We start from the raw sequence: 23797 nt of genomic DNA on the forward strand, positions 1-23797 counted from the left end.
TGTGTGTCCCACATTTACACCTCAGTGGGCTGAGAGATACCATTGCCATCTGTCTTTATTTTTCTAACCAGCCCCCCTGTTTGGACACCACAGCGTGGAGACTACTGGGAACGTGTGACACAGGCTGCCAATTTCATTATCTTTCTCCTCTACAAACATCCCTATTACTTATTGCCCTGCTCTTCGCATGGGATGAAATATTGGCATTTTAAAAATGTTAAATGTGGCTAAGAGCTGTGTCTCCGGTGTGCTCAGCACACTGCTCTCTTTTGAAGGTAAATCACAGGATAAGGCCAGAAAGGCTCTATTACTGCAGTTTAAAGCTGTCCTTGAAGAGGTTTTTATTTGTCAAGCCCTAGGTTTGAAGTCAAGACCATCGGATGCTCCGCATCCTTCGTAACCTCTGTGGGTACATCAGAGCCAGGGCAGCTACACACAGTGACCGGATGCTGAAAAAATCTCTCTCCGCTGTACATCCCACTCGATGGAAACAGCATGGAAACAGCTTGTTGCTACAGAAGCTGCAGCATCTTTCCTTGCTGGAGTCACAGGGATCACTACAGACTGATTAGCCTCTTCTGATGCTGCAAATGTTTTGGAAGAAAACAGACAGTAGAGAGAATTTGAGCAGACAAAAGTGTCTCTGCCAGGTAATGGACGCTGGGATAAAAAGACAGCAGAGTTTCAAGTAATAAATACTCGTTTGGAACATAAAAATGGGTGAGGCAAGGCCAAAATGGTTTCAATTTGTGGAAAACTTCTTTTTACTTGAGGCAAGAATAGAAAGCAGTGTTAGAGACAGGGGAAGTGAAAGGACTAACATGCAGAATGAGGAATAAAACAAAGGAAAAAGGTGCTTTTAGCAAAGGCAGTGAAACAGCAGAATTGAAATATGTACACAACAGAGCCTGGGCCAAGTCTGGGAGAAGACACCCTGAAAATCTCTGCGGCAGGAGCCATGGACTTCAGCGAAGGCGCTATTGGGGGGCGGGGGGAGCTCATCATCCTGGGGGTGGTTTTAATGACACCTCCATAAGCTTCTCAATAAACAGATGCCCAAGACAGTCTTGTCAGCAAGTAGCAGGAGTGACTGTGACTGCTTTTCCCACTCAGTCAAAGGGTGGTGGCGTTACTTTTGAGGGTTTATGCGTCCTTCCCGTAACAGGAGGGTGGTGCTGAGGGCAGATTTGGCAGTTCTGGGCAGGGGCACAGAGAGAGCACGAGCACCAGAGGGAGATGCCAAGGGTGAAGGTTTCATGGGAGGTTATTTCTGTGTGCTGCCCGCATGTGGCCAGGGAGATGGTGGTGCCAGGGAAGGACCTAAAAGGTGGCCCTTGTGGTCCCACTTCTGCCCCGGCTGAGGGCTCCCAGGTGCTGCAGTGGCAGGGAAAGCCCTGCCTGGCCTTTGGCTGTCCCCGTCTGGAGCACAACACCCAACGTGCAAAGTTTCAATCCAAGCACTTGCTGTTAAGCAAAGTTTTAGGATACCAAACCCAGGATATTTTAATGGCAAAGTCTGGCAGCCTGCATAATAGCTCCAACTTCATTATACAACCTGCAAGTGAGACTTTTCAAAAGCTTTGGAAGCGGACTTAGCTGAGCTTGCATCCTTTATTAAAATGAGTGTTTTGAAAGTCTCGGCATAAGTCAGATTTTTTTCTTCCGCTTAAAAGAAAACCTGAAGATTCATCATGGTGAAAATAGTTACACTAAGAACAGCACTTGGACCACCTGCAAAACCAAAACTGCGGTATGGATGTGGTGTGCATTGGCCTGGTTGCAAGGTGTTTTCTGCCTTCCCACTACCGGGAGGAAGGGAAGCATCCAACTAGTCACCTCTTGGAGTCCCTGTGAGCATTGCTGATGGATAATGCCAGAACTATTAGTTTTGAAAGCTTCAGTTCATTATCCTGCTGAGGTTATAACGCGAGTAAAGCCAGAAAGACAAAACACCTTGTCAGGAGAGCACAGCAAAGACTGCAGGCAGCGTGCAGCAGAGGCAGGGTGAAAACAGACCTTGACAGGGGACTACGTTGTCATTCTTCAGAAAAGGTAAACCAGTCACGCTCTACCTCCTGACAGGAGGTGACACACTGGGTAAGACAGATATACACGCTTTTAAACTCTTTTTTTCCCCTCCTGTTGTTGTTATACTTCATTTCATCTGCTAGGTTAGAAATACTCTACTTCAGACATGCCATTGGTCACTTTATCACAGACTTGTAGAAGAAAGACAGACAAGCTCTGAATGAGGACTGGTAGGTGGCTATGACAAATACAGGTAAGGCAACAACCAATATTTTCAGCAGAAAAATAAGAATGAAGCACAGACCAATAGCAAAGAAAAATGTCATCACGGGGAAGCACAAAGCAATGAGACATAAATGTCCAAGCAGCCAGCAGTACTCTAAAGAAGTCAAATTTATGAAATGTTAATTCGGTTTACACCTTACCCATTGCAGACATCATTCCCAATTGTAGCGTAGACAACTATGGCTGGATTGTCCAACAGCTGGTTTCTGGCCAAGCTATAAGATAAATACATAGCTGTATTAATGGGGAAATACGTTCTCAGTGTCTGAATCATACACCATGCTTGTATGAGATCACATTTGGAAGTAGCCTGTTTAGATTTGGCCAATGCTCAGATGGCTATGCTTCTACATTTGGGAGAGGGTTTTTTTATTTTTTTTCACTATAGTTTTATATTTTGTTAAAGTTTCTTAAATACAGGTTTTTTTCACTTCTCCCTTTTGCCCCTTGTGGACTTGTCTTTTTCACTGTTTTTCCTGCTGGCTTTCTATCTTCTTTGTATTATTCAGAAGCGAAATCAAGTAGCTTCATTTTGGGGAAAAGACATGAATCAAGATGGGAAGTTTTTAATCAGAGATGGGAAAGGAAGACTTAGTTTGGCTGACAACTTTGGCTGACAAGACTTAGTTTGGCCAAACTTAGTTTGGCTGACAACTAACTTCATGTGTAGGATTGGGCTCAAGATCAAGTCAGGATGTGGTTTGAAGTTCAGTGCTAGAGGGCAGGGATTCATTACTACTTTTTTTGGAGGAGAGAACAATAAATCCCTTAGTATGTGAATTACATCAGCATCAAGCAAACTAAACCAAACCCAACTGCCCCACAGCCCACCCAAATTAATCTGAAAAGGGTAGTTGCTGCCTCTCACTATCCAGTACCTACTCAATCATATCCATATGCAGATAACACAGTGGACCGGCTTGTGCCTACCTACATTGCTACAAATCAGGAGTCATGCAAGTTAGGGAGACACAAAGCACAGATTTAGGGAAAGGCTTAGTCTCTTCCCTAAAATCACTGGAAATGCTCCGTTGGCTTAACTGGGCCAAGATCAAGGCCCTGGAGATGGTGACATCCACACTTTAAAACAGTTTTTTCTTCTGTTGATGAATGTTTATACCAGAGAAGAAACAGCCAGCACTTCAGAGCACAGTGGTCAAGGAAAGCTGTGATTTTTAAGACATTTGTGGATAATACATTCCTTACAGTGTTTTGCTTGTTTCTTTCGAAGAAGTAGGACTCCAACAATGCTTCTGTACGCCCAGTCAGCATTTGAATCCCATTAAACACTCACCTTTTTATTAAATAGAGGAGGTTTCCTGAAGAACCACCTGATCACACGTAGTGGGAATAAGAGAAATAGTACAACATCATTATAGTGACAAAGTGAAGTGCAAAACCCAGTTTCATTGTATATTTCCAAGAATCTAGAAGCATTAAAAATAAAAATGGAACAACAAGTCATCTCTGTAACTTTTTTGGGTGCCAGCATTAGGAAGTAAAGCTATATTCAGAGACCTGCCGCCTCTTACCTGAGTCCCACACTTCACACTGTAGAAAATCAAATACTTTTAAGTGCTGGGTTGTTTGGATCTGGCTTTTAATCCAGATCTGGCAGCTTCTTCCCATCTGTTGAACATAGTAGTCTCTTGTAAACCAGCCAACCTGACTTGTCAACAGCCGATCTACTTTTAACTTTCCCTATAAATTGCAAAGGGAACTGTTCTCACTCTTCTGAGAGAGTAAGCGTCTCACAGCTACACCATGTTGGGACTGATTCAGGTCCTAAACATAGGCACCAAGTGCCATTTTTGACATCCCAGAGTATCCAAGACACCTGCAGCAGGGCTGGCAGATACAACACAGGATGCCTGAGAGATTGTGCACTTCTGGAGAGGCAGCTGGAGGTGGGAAAGATACTGTAAAGCATCTTAAATAGCACTAGACACCAACGTTTGGGCATCTGCATTGCTCTCCCCACGAGTGGCAGACTTACGAAAAATAGTATTAGGCCAGCTGCACCCCTCCTGAGAAGCTCTGCATTTCAATGGCAATTCACCCAAATGGTTGGATGCAAATCTTTCCTCCTCCAGGAAAAGAGCTAGCTACACCTAAGCATCTGTGAGCATCTATAATCTTTCATTTATTTCTTGAATGAGAAAAGCATTCCCAATTAGGAAAGTTTTTATGCATAGAACTTACTAGCAGGTCTTTAAAGGCTATGCATATACATCCCAACTATCCACAGCTCACAAATCAAACTCCATCCCCTGCAGTGCAAGAGTGATAGCAAATGAGGAGCCAAAAAAGGCTTTATGCTTTGTTCAAGATTAGACTAGGACTGTAATTGCAAGAAGCTCACCTCACAGCAACGTACAAAAACATAAACTTCAGAGAAGCAGGCCCTACAGGTTGTACTTGCTTTTATTTTGCAGTATTTTTTCTCTCTTTTTCTTGCTCTTTCTCCTCTTGTATTATACTCCCTCTATTCTTTGCTCAGCTCCTCCCTGGTCTCTCTCTCATCTCCTCTTTTCTGCATTGTGCCTCTGAAGCTTGCTTTGAGGAGCAAATCCCGTCCTCCCCGCAGCTCTTGGGGAGAAACTTGTGGACAGAACATCATTAAATCCCCGCTGGATTGGTACAGGGGAAAGATCTAAGAGATAAACCCCTAAGGTAGCAATAATACACTTTGCATTTTAATAGTGGTACCTTTGTTATTATCACTCACAGTGATGCCAACCGCATATATCAAGGAACACTTTATGTTTTAAATAATCCAGTTCTTCCAAGCTAAAAATTAATACACCTATCTGCTGCTTCTCTCCTGAGGGTTGCTGGTCCATTCAAAATTCAGCCCTTCTGTTGAGAAGCTCTTTTCAGCAGAATAAGAGCCCCACAAAATCCTTAGAGAATATGGCTTGGAACATAACTACCGCCAGTTGATTTTTTTTCTGTTTAATAGCCCTTCTTTCAGCTAGAGTTCAACACCCCTCTGTTAAGCCATTCTGCCACATGGCTCCCCAGACTGGGGCTGCAGCTCCAGCACAAATAAACTATAGGGATCTCTAGAAATTAAAAATGTATTTACAAAAAAGTAAGAAGCTGTTCGTGGGTATGTATTACCTCCACAAGCGTAGGTAGTTATAAGCAGCTCTGTGGAAAGCATTAGCACAGTTACAAATCAAGTAAAAACATCAAGAAAATGAAGGGGTTTTTTTAGAGAACTGTTTTCATGGGTAAATTGAGTCTTCAAGGAAGTTTCTGTGATATAGGATGCAATCAGTGATGAAAACATTCAAGAGAGAAAAATACATGAGGCAGAACAGTTACCCTTACTCTGTTGAATGTCCTGGCAGCTATTCCTGGATCTCTCCTGCCTCCCTCTCTGTTGCTTTCCAAACATTTTCAGACTGGTGGGGTTTTTTAGTTTTGGTTGAGGAGTCAGGGTTGGGTTTGCTTCCGCTTGTGAGCAACCCCAAATTTCATAAACCTTGGAATACTTGAGCTGCACTTCTTGATTTTCTTGCTCTTAGACCTTGTGTGGCTGACAAGGAGCAGCACTAATGTGCACTGAAAGAGCCTGGGTCCAGAGAGCACCAGAAGTGCTGCGTGGACAAGGATGGCTTATTGACTTCTAATCTTTTGCTCCCTTATGCTGTAAAAGCAATTGGAAATGTAATGGTGCAAAGAAAAAAGTCTCTGGTTTTCCCCAAATGAACTCCAGGTGGACTAGAATTTCCAAGACAGACAAAGCAAAAAAATAAGAAATTATTATTTCTCAACTGGTTTTGAAGCCAATTTGAGATACCTGGTGCTTGACAGCTCAGTGAGCCACAGCATGTGTTAACAAGGCCTAATTTTTCCGGTCAAAGGCAAGAATCCCAAAGAGACAGATCAGACTACAAATGGCAAAGGAATACACAATACCTGTGTTTTGAAATAGCATACATTATCCAAGTATCTAATGCAAAACATGGATGACAATTGCAAGATTGTTCTGTAATTATTTAGAAATTCTGAGGGTATTCACTTTCCCTGTGTTTATCTAACAATTTTTTTAAATATTTTAGCAACCAATTTTACTATCAGGATGCTTCCGTCAAAACAAGGGATCTTCAACAAGTGCTGGAGAACATTTAGAAGAACTTTCTGACTCCACACCTGAGCATCCATGCCCGGGCCTCACACCTGAGGATCCCACTCACCCAGTCAAAAACCAGAAATAGCACATGGCCTACAAACCTGTGTGAAGCTGCCGGAAGGCAAGACACCAAAACCATATTGAAAACAATGAACGAATAAAAATTATCTGTAGAAAACTGTTCAGCAAGCCACTTTGATGGAAACCATTGATTAGGACTGTGAGCTGCTTGTTGTGCAACCACAAGCTGAAAGCAGTACCGGTGGCATAGAACAGATTTGTTAAGAATTATTAACCTATATCTCATATACCAAGCAGCTTGTGGGGTGCCCAGTGAGCAAAGCTGGTCACCGAAAATGAACGTCAGCAATTCTGATGTGAATATATTCATGGGCCATGGGTAACATACACCAAGAGCTGAGGGGCAACCTCCTTGGCCGTGGCTGAGCACCCTACCCCACAGTCAGCTGCAGAGGATGGAAGGTTCCACCATTTCCAGGGGATAATGGGATTTTTTAAGAAAGGGAAGGCAGAAATCCCGCTAGCACGGAGGTGGGGGAAGCCTTCCTCCAGGGTGAAGATGCATGTCCCGAGAAGGGCAATGGGGGAAAGTCCCTCCTTGCTGAGCTCTGACACAGTGCTGGTGCTTCTGTAGGGGGGCTGGAGATGAGCATTGCTCTCAGTCCCCAGTTTGGCTTGCCACCCCTGGGCTCTGGCTCTCGGCTGCACACCTCCCCCATCAGAACCGCATCTCTAGTGTCTCGTCCTCTCACTGTATATATGTGGGGCTGTGAAGCATCATTTTCAGAGGAAGGTTAAGTTGTCCCAGGTGGGGCTAGGTCAGGTTGGTGGCCAGCCTTTTGCTTTACTGACACTGAGAGCGGCCATTTAAGTCCTCCCATTCGGGAAAACTATTACACTAAATAAGGCAATGAAAGCAAACCTTTACAATGCGGTGTCAGTGTGATGATTAAGAGAAGATACCGTGGGAAGATATCCCGGGATTTTTCTATTACTTGTAATTTTTCCCTTTTTTAAATTCCCTTCTCAATTTTCTTCAGAGTCTTTTGCCCTGACACAGGCTCACCTCCTTTTATATCCTGCAGGTGTCTGTAGTGTAAGCGGAAAGGAGATACGTGAAGTGGAGAGAAAAAGGAATGATGCACACAGTGAGAGATTTTTTTTTTTAAAGTCTAGGAGGGAATTGGGGAAAAGGAATGACAGAAAGTACAAGCCCCGTTAACGTAAAGAGAGCAGAACAAGGTAATAGGGTATCAGGTACTGAGATGAACTGGATATAAATGAGAAGAACCATTGACACGTAGTCATCCATTGACTATCTAGTTTGGCCTTTTTTTAATTCTCTCACCAGAAGCACATCTGAGGGACTGCAATAATGGGAGCCACCAACTCTAGTGCCCTGCGACTTACAGATGAGAAAGTCAGAAGCGCCTGACCCACGACACCAAACACATTGTAAAACACTTGTGCAGAAGACCCAAAGCTTCAGGAGCACCATGTGTGCCACAGGAAGGAGGAAGGCGTATGAGAGGCATTGCCAGTGGTATCGGTGCTGGCACCAGAAGGCAATTTTTTAGGCGAAAATGCCCGCCTGAGCCTGGAAGTGACCTTTGCATCACGCTACCTGTGTGTGCAACCTCTTCTGCCTGGTGAGAAAGATCTCTGTCTGTTGGAGGTGGAGGGCTGAGGCAGACCCTTTCTGATCCTAAATCTTACAGGAAATCCCAAGCATTTAACAAGTTTCTAAGCAGCAGTAGGGGCAGCAGTGCTCCTCACTTGCAGCCAACATGACTCATCTGTTGGAGAGGAAGAGCATCCCATAAAGCTAAATTATCTACCCGAGGAGAATAAATTTTCCCGAGCTTCTGCACTCAGTTTTCTGAAGCATGAAAATTAATTAAATACCATAGAAACACAATGTGATAATCACAGAATAATCAAGTATCTTTTAAACCTGCTGTTGGGGACATCACCTAATCCAACACACAAAAGCTCACATCATAAACCTTAATTTCTAAGGGAGATTACTGTCATCCCTTCATACAACCCCTTTGACAAATTTAATCAAACTCTGTCTTGAAACAACTCAGGGTTTCTTTTTTGCCCCCACTCCTCCATTTTGAGGGCTTTTCTAGGTTTTCATTCCTTGATAGTAACCTTTTTTTAAATTTCCCCTCCAAACAGAGGTAGGATTAATGAAAACCCATGTTCTTGTACCAGAACTATCCTTCAGCTTAAACCATTCTTCCCACTCTGTGGTGTTTATGCCTCAAAAGCATTCAAAATCGTAATTGCTTTTAATTTTTGCTTTGCTCAGTTGCCAAGGTGTCTTAACAGCCCTTCAGAAGTCTCCATTGCCCTAATCTTCCCCAAAGCCCTTCTCTGTATCTATTCCCACCAAAGTCAGTCCTCCCTGGGCAAAGGGGACCAAATTCTGAGGTCTTATCAGTGGCTTATATGAGGAAGGACTGTCTCCCTGTCTCTAGAGAAAATGCTGTGCATGGTGCATCTTGCAACCTCCTTAGTCTCTTCCCAGCTCTATCCTGCACTCCCAGCAGTTCCTAGAAATTCTCCTTTGCACCTCAATGCCTCTCTCCCTCCACCACCTCTGGCCGATGAGCCACTAGTTTACAGACAAGTCTTGTCATTAGCTCTGACATGCATGTTCTGTACAATTGTATTTGCTGCAATTGCTGTCACTGCTGTTCCCAAGCTCATCTAAATTATTGCTGTGTAAGGATGTGGCCCACTTCAGGACGGTTAATACTTTGCAATTTTGCATCATTCACAGATGCTGTCAAGCATGCACCTTGGTCTTTGCTCTAAGGTCACCACTCCAAATGTTAAGCAGCACTAGCCTCAGGAGAGATGCATGAGGGACACGGCTCCCCTCTCAAACCCACTGCTCTTCTCTGCTTAGCTGGTTCTCTACCCATCTCTTATTTCTTGTATTAATCTTCCTCTTCTTCACTGCATACAAACCTTTCCTGTGAGGTACCATTCTAGGTAGATTAGGTCTGCTGCATATAACCTTGGCAACACAGGGTGTTATTTCACAGAAAGAAGATGTTAAGCCAGCCTCACAAAATTAATTAATTAATTAAAACTTAACAGTGTGAAGTTTTGTCCCAATTTCGGTTTACCTGTGTGTCCTTGACTACTCCTTTAAAATCTGTTCTAAGAGCACATTAAGATGCCTGCACCATTGACCTCCCCAGTTTTGCATGAGGACTTCTGTTTGCTGGTCTCCAGCTCCAAAGGATGTCACAGGACGTCACAGACACCCTTGCTGTGAGACTGATGACTGTTTTGTGCCCACTCTGCCTGCCAGTGTGGCAGCCCTGTGAGTCCCCCGTGCTACTGTGGGGTGCAGCGTAGGGCCCTCCTGGCATCCCCCGTGGGAGTGCAGAGCAGGGGGGGTGCAAACAAGCGGGGACCATGCCACAGCCTCTGGAGGAGATGGAGGGCAGACCTTTTAGCTCCATCACTGCTAGTGACATCCCTCTAAATCCCCCCGTTTGGCCATGGCTCAAAAGAACCCCCATAGAGTTACAGTGGGGTACACTGGTTTTTAGCCCAGTGGAAATTCTTAGTCAGTGTGTGGATAAAAGTGATCAAGCCACACACCTCCCTACTCAGAGCCAGAAGAAAAGATGCTCGGTTAAATAAGTGCTGTTCTCTATTCTTCCATAAGAAATGCATGCAAATAGGGAGGGGTTTCTTTTTGTTTCTGAAAGATGTTCATTAATGTATCATCAAGTATCAGACTAGTAAGGTTTAAAAAAAAAGTGAAAAAACTTAACGTACCATTTTGGGAAATGTTCTGTAAGTCTCTGTGATTACAGCGATTTCTCCTGCGTAAACGTAGATACAGAGAGTCTGTCCAGCCACTGAAATAAATTGAGAATGCAAGCTGCTAAACTCATATGATACTGATGAAAACACAGCTGATATTAAAAATGAAGTATGTTCTTGTCTCTGAACAACTCTGTGCCTGAGTTATGTATATACTTCTGTTTCTCCATCTCTCTTTTTTGTGGTCATAAATCTTTTTCATCTTGAACAGGGTGGTCTAAAATGGAAGCCAAGATATCCTCTCAGAAACTATGAATTGATGGAGAGTTTCTTTGAACTTGTTCCATCCAGGATGCTTTTATCCTGGTCTTTCAGATAAGGTGTTTAAAAAACTTTTTGTTACACATCATTTATCAAAACAATCCTGTTGATTGCTCACTAATCGACTTTTCAATTGGTTGTTATGGAACAGTAAATAAAAGAAAAGAAATATTGTCAGGGCATTAATTTCCCAATGCCATAAATCTTGGACGGATTGATCTGAAAACAGGTTATGCTTGATTGTGATTAGTTCTCTCCTTTGCTTTGCACTGTTGAGCAAAATGAAAATGCAAATGAAAAGGATAAGAGCCCAAAGGCAAGCTGATGAGAAGACCACGCTCCCAGCCATGAGTACATGGCCATCTCTATCAGGGCTGCTGATTTTGTGTTTGAACTTAGACATCAAAGGAATCAGATAACTTAAATACCATGGCTTAAGAACAGCAAACTTGGACAAATGCAGAGAAACAGAAGACAACGATAAGTTTTGAAACGAGCAATAAAAATTAACTACCTACATAGAAACGCATGATAACATCAACCGGTCACCATGCAATGGGCTACACAAGAAATGCCTGAGCTCTTTGGTTTTCAGCATAGCAGGCGGGTGGACGAGGAGAAGCAAACAGACCTTCTCGATCGGAGGATAGTAGTTAAAAAGCTGTGTCCCTGTTCACCCATCAGGGCGTGGGAAAGATGGGCATGGACCGCATCAGTTTGTGTCTCCATTTCCGCAGGCTCCGAGTAAATGGGAGCCTCCCACTGCACGTTGCCAACCAATGTCCGCCACACTTAGTCATTGTGGTGCGGGATTTCGAGCTACTTCCCCTAAAAATGCCTTGAAGTCCCAAGCAGTCCTTCTTTTTTTCCTTCCAGACGTGGAAGAGATTAAAAAAGAGATTAAAAATGGAACACTGAACCAAGGCTTGTCATTGACAACTTCAGGGTCAATGCTAAGCTCTGATCACTTGTGAACTTCAGATTCTTTGGAGCCCAGTTAAATGCTGTGTATTGAGTAGCTGGACATTGTAATAGATTTTTAAAGGTCGGTTTTGCTGCTGACTCTGAATGAGGAGGCTGCATAGATCTTCTTTGTTGGCTTGTCAAGTAGTATACCACCTTAAAGCATACACTGTGTGAATGTAGCTGAGGGTGGGAGCCTGGTTTTCACACAGGGAGAAAAAAGGAAGCAAAAAGTACAAGTGTATGGTGCAACAGATATTTTTCCTGGAAAAGAATATATTCTGCCAACTTTTTAATTCTGTTGGTAGAGAGTCTCTTTAGGCTTGACTCATGCTTGGTTTGGCATTTCACTGTATTCATGACCTATCTTAGACATACAAAATAAAAATTATCTGAAACTCAGGCCAGACTAGGCACTGTTGAAGATTGTATCCTTCAGCTCTGGCAGGAGTCAAGGGCCTCTTAATGCTGGCCAGAAAGATGATTAATAAAATTATGAATATTTTTTTTAACTTCACAGTTAAAACTGCAGGCATTTCAAAGTGTTTTCTTTGTGTTTGGACTTTATTTTCCTTCCCTTCTGGCAGACACTTCTTTTTTTCTGTCTATCCCTGCATCCTTCCCCATCCACATGAGCCAATGTAACACAGCAAATTAGGTCACAGGCGCTTCCAAATTATTCTTTTGCTACTTCCCTCTAAATGTAAAAAAAAAAAGGGGAAGAAAGATTGCCCCAAAAAAGGGAACACCATGAAATAACCCTGGTGTTATCATTTATTCCATTGATTCAGCAGCAAAAAGGAAACAGGAGGAAGAGGGAAAGAGAAAAAAAAACTAAGAAAAGGATAATGCTGATTTTTGTTAGTTTCAGCAATGCTCCCCTTCTCCCTGCCCCAGAATTTTGAAAAAAATTAGTTTGGTTTTTATTTCTTCACTTTTTTTCCTCCTTCTAAATTACCATTTGTCCAGCTTGAAAAAAGTGAGTTTGGTTTTTATTTCTTCGCTTTTTTCTCCTTCTAAATTACAATTTGACCAGCTCTAAAACCTACCTCAAATTTCAGGAAGACTGGGCTAGAGTATTGTGCATTGTCTATATATTTAAAAGATTTTTAAAAATCCATAGATCCAGTGTTGATCTTGATTTTAGGAAGAGCAGAAGCAGAGCTGACTAGCATTTTTATCTTTCCTTTCAAGCACTGGGGTTTTCTTTCTTGCTGTGCTTTGAGGGACCTTGAGACTTGCTACGACTTGGCTACCCCACCTGTTGGCTTACCCGATGGTGGAGTTCAGAAATCCAGTGATCTCTGAGAACTGGGGCCAGTCAAGCTCGTCGGTGAAAGCCATTGGGAGATTAGCAAACGATTTCTGAAAGAGAAATTTTTAAATCAACACAGTTTCACCCTCCCTCACAGACAAAAAATCCTTTCAGCAAACTCGAGCACTTCTTAGCTGGAGCATTAACCGGACAGCAGCAATTATATCTATAGCTGTAGCAGTAATTATTTACATATGTACTTAAAAAGTTGACTCTTGTAAGATGGGCATGTCAAGAGATGGAGGAAGGAAAAGCAGAAGAGATATCTGAATTGCATCTCCTGGCACCCTTTAATTCTGGAAGAACCCAAAACTCCTGCTGACATGGAGCGCGTACCGCAGGTGCAGACCACCAAGATGGCAGCTGTTTGCTGCAGCATCCGTCCCGTCCAAAGCTGGGTCTCCTTGGGCACAGGAAGAGATGACAGTGTGATGTCTCCAGCGTATATGGCAGAGGGATAACGTCAAATTCACTCAAAGCTCCCTTGCCCTCTCCAGCAGGATGAACTGCAAGCATCCGACCCCCTAAAAGCCTCTGCCTGGTCCTCACTGCAAATTTCGCAGATGGCACTGAAGCAACAGTCAGTGAGCACGGCAGGGACCAGGGAGAAAAATACATGGTCTGCCATAACCTTCCCATGCAAAGAGATACACCCTTTACCCTTCTCTGCTTTTGCTGGTGTTAGTCCCTAACGCTTTTTTTAAGTGACTGCCTCTGCGAAAGCCTCTATGCAGATGCAAGCCATGTTGCACATTCAAAACACAGTGCCCTGTTCATTTCCACTTTGATTTCTGAATGTGTCAAAAATCATGAAAGGCGAGAAAAATGGCCTCGAGAAATTGCACCACCTCAGAAGGACGAGAACATGGAGTAAATTTTCAGCTTCTTCTAGTCTGGGATACGGTCTCAAAGACAAATGCATAAATCCAGTGTGCTCATACTGAAAAACTGCTAATGAAAAAGGTAATAATCAAAAGAAGGTCAAAACATAAAATCAGAGAACTTACAGGCTGGTTTAATCTGTGTGATTTCTTAGCTTCATTTCCTTTTCAAGCAATTGTGGGGTTTCCTTAAACCCTCTCTGCTATAAACAGCAAGCAGGTGGGTAATTCTTTCTCCAGGTAGCTGAGGAGCCACAGAAGAGCTAAATCTTGCAGTCCCCACCAAGTCCTCATTGTCAGAAAACTGTCGCTTAGGTGAATGGAAGCTATGCTCAAGGCCAGGTTGGATGGGGCTTTGAGCAACCTGGTCTAGTGGAAGTTGTCCCTGCCCATGGCAGGGGGGTTGGAACTAAATGACCTTTAAGGTCCCTTCCAACCCAAACCATTCTATGATTCTATGATTTTATATGCCTACGAGTTTTGACTGTAAGAGGATGGGGGGAGACGCAGGGAAAGGGAAGGAGAGGCAAGAAAAGGGGGGTTGCGGGGGGGAAGAAATCCTGAAGCCAAGCTCTGAGCAGCCTAATGCACAGCAGATGCCAGTTTAAAGCATATAACAGCACATTTGACCTACTTACAGTAGATCTGCATTAGTTACCAAGGTGAAAATGGGTCTGGCTTAATTATCTTTCAGTTGGTTCTCTCTCTCTCACATATATATATATGTGTCCTTGTGTATATCTGTATACACATCTACATATATATATATAAAAATTATTATTTTTTAAGACTGGAGGGAACTTCCAAATCTGCCTTCTTCAAATCTGATAGTTTTGTGTGCAAACAAGCACTTAATCCAAAGGCACAGCTATGAGCAGAAGTGGAGGGGTACAGTATGGCTTGGCCATTTGCAATATTTGCCTCCTCATAGCTTTGCATTAAAGGTGACAGAAATATTGAAATAATCACTTAGCATAGAACAAAATATAGATATGATCTCTTATAATTCACAGCATATAAGAGTATAAAAAGAGCCCAAAAATGTTTAAATATTTTTAAAGCAAATCCTTCTATGACCAAGTCTCTTATTATTTCCCGTTGGCACTCCAAAACAATATTTTCATTGGACAAGTCCCAATAATTTTTAACTGGGTTTTTTTTCCCCTGCAAACTTAGCTTAAATATGAAGTAGCCAGAACCTAATTGAGTTGCAAATTGGTTTTGAAAGGAACACTTGAGCCCAGAATTATAGCTGCATTTGAAAACTGTATATACGTTTAGCATTGACACTGTTCCAGCAAAGCACTTAAAGCCAGACTTTTGAAGATATTTCAGGACCAAAGGGTGAAGATGAGTAGTTAATGGAAATTTCAGAAGAATGCTAGACCTTGAACTCTGCAGCTATGTAGTTTGGAAAGCATGATCTAACAGACTGTTTCGCTTAGTCTCAGATGCAAGTATGTCCCACTCTAGAGGTGGATCTATGTTGTCTTTTACCTTAAAACTCTTCTGAACACAGCCTTGTTTAAATGCCATCCTCTAGACTATTCTGGCTGAGAAACCATGCTTCAGCCTACTTGCCAGATTTTAGCAGAGAATGATTAGAAAGTTATTCCAGCCTAGCTTCAAATGCCATATTTTAGCCTGAGATGCTCTAGAAGGGTCTCATTTTGAAGGAACGTCCTCACCTCCTAGATGTGTCCTACCTTGAAATATGGGGCAGCCAAAGCCATGGCTGATGCTAAGTGCACACATGCCAAGCTGTGCTTAAATGGAAGAAGGTTCAGGGTTGCTACGGCAAGAGATTTTCAAAATCAGAACACAAAAGGGCATTGGAAACCTAACGCTCATACAAGCCTTTAGAAATGCCAGTCCCAGAAATCCTGAAAGCACTGATGTATCCCTTAATTTGAAGGGGAATTGGGTATTTGTTTTTTTACTGACTTCAACGCTGTTCAAATCTTTGTGATAGCATTAAGTACCACAGACAACTTTCTTATTCTAAATATAAAAATAAGCAAGCCTTAGCGCTCCTGAGGAAAGCACAGCCTATCTTTTTAAAAAGCATGTATGGCATTTCTACTCTGTAAAGTTGCAAGGGACATAGGTTTGAAATTAGCAAAATTATTACCTTATTTCCCCCAAAATGCAGCATCTTAGTCATCATGATACTAGCTTGGAGAAACTTGCCTGCAATTCACTGGATTTAGAGGGAAGCTAGAGAATGTTTTTAATAAGATATTCACAGATCAAACTCCTGTTTTTTCTAGTGGTGTAAAAAAAGAAGTCAGTGGGATAAGTGTTTGGGACATCCTGAACCCGCATTTAAAGAAATGCTGAATTCTTTTAATAGGAAATACATAGTATGAAACAGTTACTTTAATGAAACCTGAGAACCCCTTGAGTTTGTGGGCAAATAGATATTTACTGGATTACAGATAGATGTGGGATTTATTTTTCTCTTTCTTCAGCATGAAATAGAGATCCAAGAGTTTTAAAATGCATCTTTCTAGAAAGGGTATCATTTCCAGCACATTTATAAATACAGTGCTTTTACCTCCAGATAAAATTGTCTTTAAAATGAGATTTAAAAGTAAGCTTCTATCCCAGAAAAATGCTGCATTTAGTAGCTATTTGGAAGTCAATTGTAAGCAGATGGACAGAGCAGCAGGAGCACGATATCCGTTGCTAGACACACCAGTGTTTTCAACACTAGCTTTCCGCAAAAACCATCCATCTCAGAAAAAAAACCAGTATTTGTTCTGCTTTGCTAAACCTCATAAAGTGCATGTCTACTGCATTACACTTCATTTTTAGTGTCCAAATTTTCAGGTCAAAGGAATGAACATTCAGCTCAATTCTTGCTGAACCTTTTAAAAGAAGAAAAGCCTGGCAAACCCAAACCCTGTTGACAAGCAGAAAGCCAAAATAAAGTTGACTCATCCCCCTCTTACAGCTGTATAATTCTCTTCCCGTAATTGTACTCTGGGTGTTTGGGGATTTTCTGGAGCGATGGCAGGTTAAGGACAGAGCCATGTGCTCAGCTGCCTCTGCAGTAACATGCAGGCAGGTATCCTCAGTGATGGTCCCAGCATCATTTTCTCTGTGTTGCTGTACCTCAGCTAGATCCCTGTAGGTTAGACTTCGGGACTCAGCAGTACCAGGTTGGTCAGAAACTTCAAAATCAAGGTACCTGTGACTTCCCCTAGTGCTACATAGGGTGGGGTGGGTTTTTTGTTGGTTTGGATTTTTTTTAACTGGAGAAATAACATGCCTGAGCTACAGCTTTCAAAGACATGTCCACCTTGTGATGGATGTTTTCCACACCAAGTACTGTCTCTGTACACTCGTTGTGGGAAGAACATACTCTAAGAGGGATGATAACTGTATTTGTGACTGGCTCCTAGGTAAAGGCTTTGGAAATAGCACTGGAAAACATGAGTCCCCACTCTGATATAGCGCATGTCTCAAGCTCAGTGACAGATGAAATGGGCAGGAGTGTCAGCAGCTGCATCATGCGGGCAGGCTGACACTCAGGTGCTTGCAATTTCCCCCTTGCCAAAACAGCCTCCTTGACGAATGGAGGAACATGATTCAGGTCTCCGCATTTGGTCACTTTTAGATTTAAGAAAACAGGAAGATCAGGAAGGCACTAGGCGACTCGATATGGGACAAGTGAATGATACAACTTGATGCATTCCTTGACATGGGATGTATGACAGAAGCATGTCCCCCTGCACTGGATTACACAGGGGGTTATTACCCTCTGAGAGGCCAATGCTAAGAGGGCAGTAAGTTCCCGATTAGACCAGGAAATCCAAAATCCAGTATATAACAGCTTCCCAACAACGGTCTTCGAGATGATGGCACAGGCATCTGAATTCCAAAGTTGTTCAGCCCAAATACCCATCTGGTCACCCCTGTGCTAATCATCTGGTTACCCAAATGACATCCTGAGCCTGCTTCACTGAGGAAATTTCTCATTCACATTCTGTTTCTTCCCTTACTCATTGTTACTGCTCCTTTGCATGGTAGACTATGCGCAGCATGATCAGGGAAAGCAACCATTCTGCAGAGCCTCTTAACTAAATTCTCAGCATCTCTCCTGAAAAATTATTTCCCCACCTAATTAGCTCTAAAATAGGAATTAACAGTTGCCACTGCTGTGGTGCTTAACAGAAGGGCCCACAGCATTGTTACCAAGTGTAAATTTTACTTTACACTTGTATACGTAAACACTTGTATATGTGAACATGTATAAGGATAAATATAAATAAGAAATATATAAAATTTATAAAGTATATAAAATAGATACATAAAATATAGAAAAACATTAAAGTAATAAAATAATACACTTAATAAATCTGAATTAACAGGCACACAACTTTTTCCTTGTACACATGATAAAAATCCTGGATGGGGTGTAGGGGGAGAAGTCCTATTTGGAATTCCATGTATAGGGTTGTGATTCCATTGAAATGGAAATTAAAGCTTTGAACTGACTCTAGTATCGACTGTAGAGAAAACCATTTGATAAACTGATTTTTCTATGTGCCTTATCGAAGAAATTTTGGCAGAATCAAAGTGAAGTGTCTTGAATTTGACAGCACGGGGGAACAGCAGGTACACGAGGCTAATGCCTTATCCTCCCCTCTCAGAGCCCTAACTTCAAATTCTTGCTGTGGTCCCAGATTAAGGATGTTTTCTGTGAGATTAGGACATAGATTCTTTGCACTCTCTCTGGTCACAAAACTATCCCTGGATGTGCTTAGAAATTCTCCTCGAGGAAGGCCTTGCACTGAAAAAGGATTGAAGCTAGTTAATTTGTTAATTAAACCTACAGGTGAAGGATATTTGCCAGTGGTATTTAATATCACACATCAAGAGACGCAGTATTGCACCTTCACAACCCCAAGACAGCTAAATTGTTGCTATTGCCATTCTACACAGAGAAAGCAAGACACAGAGGACAAGCAAGAGGAAGAGGCAGTGACAAAGTCTGAATTAGCTCAGAAATTTTTTTGCTAGCACTTTTGTGTTCCGACAACAACTTACTTACTTAAGGTGAGCTGCAAATTAAATAACTTTTTACTATTGCTAGAGTTCAAACACAGATACTAGGTTTTTTATACGACTGAATTCTCTGTGTCTCTGCATTAATATTAAACAGCTGTATTTTTGCCAGGTGGGTAGGAAAGCTTGCAAATAGTCCTAGAAAAGAACCTGTTCTTTCTTATCCCGAACCTCACGTACCCCAGACAGCCGGGGGTCTGTGCAGTGCACTACCGTAGAGCTCAGCTAGCTGTAGGAGGGCTGCATTTCCTGCAAGGTGATTAGCCCAGCCCTGCTCTGTCCTGGGTAGCTATAACCAACCTTTCCAAGTTCCTCTACATTACCAACAAACTGCTCCGTATCCCTGTCAGAGGTCTGTCTGATGCTGCCTAGCTTGGGGTGCCCAGCGTCTGAAGGGACATAAGATTATCTATACTATCCTCTTTTACCTTCTTCTGCTAGCTCCAATAAGTGGTATTCTAAGCAATACCTTAATGCATCCCTTTCTTACCGGGCTCAGAACAGACACCAGCCCTGGTGCCTTGTACTGGTGCACGAGAGACCAGTCCCTCCCAGGACTGGCTTGTAGTTGCTCTGGGTCTGCATGTGAAGTCCAGGCTTCTTTTTTACTTACTCATATATTGTATTTATCTTCTCCAATTCCAGTGATGTCTTAACTCCTTTTATTTTATATACTGTGAGTGGAGTGACTACAAAAGGCCAGAGAGTGAACGCATCTTTCTCTGCCCTCCTTGCCCCAGGGCAGGGCACTAGTTCTAACCTGGAGTCACCCTTTCTGCAAAGGAAAGCAGCCCACTTATCCCTTTCCAACCAGCCCTTGATCTTCCCCACACGCTGGCCAGATGGAGTTGAACACTGAAAGCATGTATTTGTTGGGCCTTACACAGAGATTACCAGTTCCCTTCCCGTGCAAGTTGCTCTACACCCATCCGACAGTAGCAAGGTGCCATCAAAACTCACTTTATAATCTGCACTCCAGCTCCCGACCTTGAAGCTTCTGCCTCTGCATGCCATTACCAGCCCTCGACCCATCCAGCTAGTGGACCAGCAAGCTTCAAGCAAGAGAAATGCTTTCTAAACCTTCATTACAGTGATAATAAAATGCTGACGTAGTCTAAAACTATTCTTGCCTACACGGCTCTGCTACCAGTGTTACTGCCAGAATCATCATCACCATCAGTATTATTACCATCTTTATTAGACAAGATAATGTCAATTATCATTAGTGCTAATTTATTACGCTCATCATCAGCTCTGTCATCAGTGTCATTCGTCTAATCGTTGCTCATAAATGTTTAACAAAGAAAAACAACTGCTAATCTGCAACATTTAAATCAGCTCAGCTCTGGGAGCAAAAGTGGGAAAATACACCAAACTCAAAGACCTCCAACAGCACTATAACTACTAACAGTTTGGAATAAGTATTTTGCTCCAGAAAATGTCTATATCTTTCTTCTACAGAGGCTAGTGGAGGAGTAGTGGGTTTTCACCAGCGAAAGTGGGCAATGACGATCCATGCACCCCCGTGCAACAGACCCTTGTGCAGAGAAGGACAACACACAGTCCTCCCTGGCTAGGAAGTGACACTGGCTCAGAATAGGACACAAGAGCAAAGGACAGGAGCATACCTGTGCGTTTATCTCCACCCCCTAACTGCACTTTGCTGGAATGATCTTTTCCCCTCAATTATTTCATTCCACGCCAGTGAACTGCAACAGCTGAGGCTCAGTGTAATTCACAGTCAGGTGCATTTTGTTGTCTGAAAATGGGAAATGCTGGGATACTGCCCAAAGATAGACATCAGTGTGGTAGTGACATTTTACATTCACTACAGAAATTCTTCCCTTTAGGACAAGTCCATTATAAACCCTTGGATGACCCTCGAACACCTGCAGATATATTTGTTCAACAAGCTTCATAGCCTGAACACTGGAGTTACTAGACCTATTTCACATATGCCATAGAGGAGGGAAAACAATCCAGGACACGTCATTTCAAAGCCAGGTGCCTAAAACAGAAGTTCCCAGGCTGTCAGCAGGGTCACTTCTGCAACACTTGCACAGCAAGGAGCTGTACCAACAAGCCCTCTAATGGCAGGACTGATCCCACAGACAGCACGGGTCTCCTTGAGCTGCAGACACGTGCGTGGAAAGCCAGATGTCCTGGTTTGTGTCTCTGGCACAGCACAGGGCCACCGAAGCCAAACTCCTCCCTGACCCAATTGCACAGATGTCGGAGGAGCTGCGGTAGCACAGGGCTATGCTTTTTTATCTTCAGAAGAGCAGCCACAGGAGGGGACTGACACACATGAGACCATAACTATAAATTCCAGTGCAATGAGGCACTTTGCACTTGTTTCCCTTTGGCAACCTGTGGCACAGGGGACAACGCAAATGGCAATCAGCAGTGGAGTGGTTTCAGCAACCCAAACATGATTCCTCACCGCTGACATCTGCGTGACGGTCATCCACTCGGGAGGGATGTGGAAGTGAGCGCCGGCTGAGTCTCCCAACAGCACGACCCCTTGCGAGTCTGCACCTAATTAACACATTTGATTAGTCGCAAGAGCAGAAAGAGCGAAGTGAAACAGAGCATGGAGTGCCATGCTCAAAGAGCAACAGCAATGGCAGCTGATGGACTCATGGGCGACTGGCTACACCACCCTTCATGTAGCTGAAATGTTCAGACCCTGCAATGGGATTTTCGCTCCAGCTGCAGCAAAAACTGACTAACAGGCATGTGCCGACAACCCTAGAGAAACAACTGAGGACTGGGCATGAAAAACAGGGAGATGTCTTGCTAATCAGAAAAAATCCTGGTTGTATTCAAGGATGGATGTGTTATTTCAGCCGAGGTTCTTCTGTGCAGCCAACATTTATTTTTACTAGCCATAGAATATGCATTAAAAAGTACTTAAACACTTAGGGAAATCAGATTACTCAGGAAATTGCTCAAAGCTCCTTATAACAGAACTGGGTGGTGGACGTGCTACTCATATGAGTATTTCTGCTGGAACAATCTGTCTGGTTTATAATTAATGTTACTCAGCATTTGTAGATTGCCTTTCATCTAAAAATGTTGAAAAGTCTTGCCAGGCAATGGTTCATCCCCAGGATGCTAATTTAAATGTAAGGCAAGGTAAGCAGCAACTGGTAGTCACGGCTGTTTAGTAGGGGTGTTATTTGTGCTTATGTGTATACACAGGCACCCACATTGCTGTCAGGGAGATGAGCCAATGCCATCAGTTCACATCTTTAAGGCCTTCTCCGGAAAAGAATCAGCATCACTGTTGGCATGATTGCTGGTATTTACGGCAGTGGGTCAAACTGGACACACACAGACATTAACCTGCTCTCCTGAATCCTCTGGGTTAGGCTTCAGGTACAACAGAAGATGCAGAGGTGACGTCTCTGTTTGCTGCTGTTCCTAATCTATGTATTTCAACTTAATAACTGAACTGGCTTTTAACAGGAAACTACTGGTAGCCTGTGCTTTTCATGTTTCATTTTTGCCCATCCTCAAGTTAAAAAAAAAAAAAAAAGATTTTTGCCATTTTGCCTTTCTCATGAAGTTGAAAAGCCTGTTGTCTTTCCCCTACATTGGCAATGACTGTGAAAATATGAAAATATTTATGAAATGAATACAAAAGACACATTGTTTCTTGTATTGACTGCAAAGATTTACCTTTGCAGAATTTCTCCTCGTAGGGAATTCCATCTTTTGGATCCACACCCTGTTGGAGGAGAGAAGGGGCAGATGATAATATCTATCTAGCGCCTGAAAAATGGCAGTGCAAAACAGAGGCTGAGAATTTAGTTCTTCTTGAATGTTTGCCTGCAGGAAGCACTGCATCATAATAATAATGCTTTCCATTACATTATTTTAATAAGTATATGTACATTTAAATTAATTATAATAGCTATAATTTAAATAATCATAAGCATCAATAAACAAACTTCGCTTATAACTGCTTCCCCTAAGTTTCCTTAGTTTTTAATAAATACGGTTTTATTACTTGGAATATCAAAGGCAGTAAGTAAATAGGAGAAATCCAAATCAGTTAATAAACCAGAATAAATAAAAAAGAAACATTTGCAGACTAATTCAAAAGGAGGAAAAAAGAGAAGCAGCAATCAGGAAGGAGGTATAAATGCAACTTCGTTTACTTACCCATATGCCATTGCAGTTAGAATCACTTTTCACATCCCAATTATCAGGACTAAAACAGAGTTACAAAAGGATATACAGTGTTACAGAAAATAAAGCAAAAGGGACTTTTGAGGAAATCAGATACTTTGCGCCATTTTTCACTAAGAATATAAAATAATTAGAAATTCCTTTCTGCACAGAAGGGTGGGGTTTTTCCCCCTTTGAATCCAGGAGAGGCAAATTTTCCTAGCAAAATGCAATATTAATTTAAAGTTAATACTGGAAGTTGCTGATGAAACTTACCCTTTTAGTCCGCATATTCACTTAGGTGAAGTGAATAGGGATGATTTTTGCATAAGACAGACCCTTTTCCCCTGCCCTTTTCCTTGCTTTTAAGTGTTCACTGAAATCCACCAAGCCCCTCACTCCAAATTCAGTGCGGGGTAATGAGCATTTGCTCTGGCCCACGGCACAGTATAATTAGCTCAGGCTTCTTTTACAGGGAGACTCCATCTATTCAGTCCGGCACTACGCACGGACTCTGTAAGCCCATTTCAGCTAACGCAGGTGTGCTGCCCAGGCAGCGGGCACATAATTCTTCCAAGCCCACACCCTTAAACCCAGCTTATCTGGTCACAAGCCAGTTAATGCCTAGGCTTTAAAAACTGTCCTGGTTAACAACTTCTTAACAAATCCACGGTAGAGGAGAGGTCTATTTTTGAAAGAATATTTTGTGCACAGGGTAAAATAGCAAGAGCAAGGGACCAAAGCTACACTGTTACGACTGGCTGTGCTCTCCGTTTCAGGTGTGCATGGAAGTCCACG

At 42.6% G+C, this 23797-nt stretch overlaps 1 protein-coding gene across 1 annotated transcript in view; it reads right to left on the bottom strand.

The window, feature by feature from the left end:
* AOAH (acyloxyacyl hydrolase) overlaps nt 1-23797 on the bottom strand; it is an 86435-nt gene that overhangs the window by 19696 nt on the left and 42942 nt on the right. Inside the window, exons 10-16 of the mRNA XM_050891947.1 lie at nt 22994-23042; nt 22508-22556; nt 21267-21361; nt 12828-12919; nt 10283-10365; nt 3608-3644; nt 2454-2528 (exon numbers count right to left, since the gene is read on the bottom strand). Of these exons, the coding sequence (XP_050747904.1) occupies nt 2454-2528; nt 3608-3644; nt 10283-10365; nt 12828-12919; nt 21267-21361; nt 22508-22556; nt 22994-23042 (480 nt within the window). The remainder of the gene's footprint in view (nt 1-2453; nt 2529-3607; nt 3645-10282; nt 10366-12827; nt 12920-21266; nt 21362-22507; nt 22557-22993; nt 23043-23797) is intronic.

Source organism: Gymnogyps californianus, chromosome 2, assembly GCF_018139145.2.
Source record: "Gymnogyps californianus isolate 813 chromosome 2, ASM1813914v2, whole genome shotgun sequence".
Taxonomy (NCBI): Eukaryota; Metazoa; Chordata; class Aves; order Accipitriformes; family Cathartidae; genus Gymnogyps; species Gymnogyps californianus.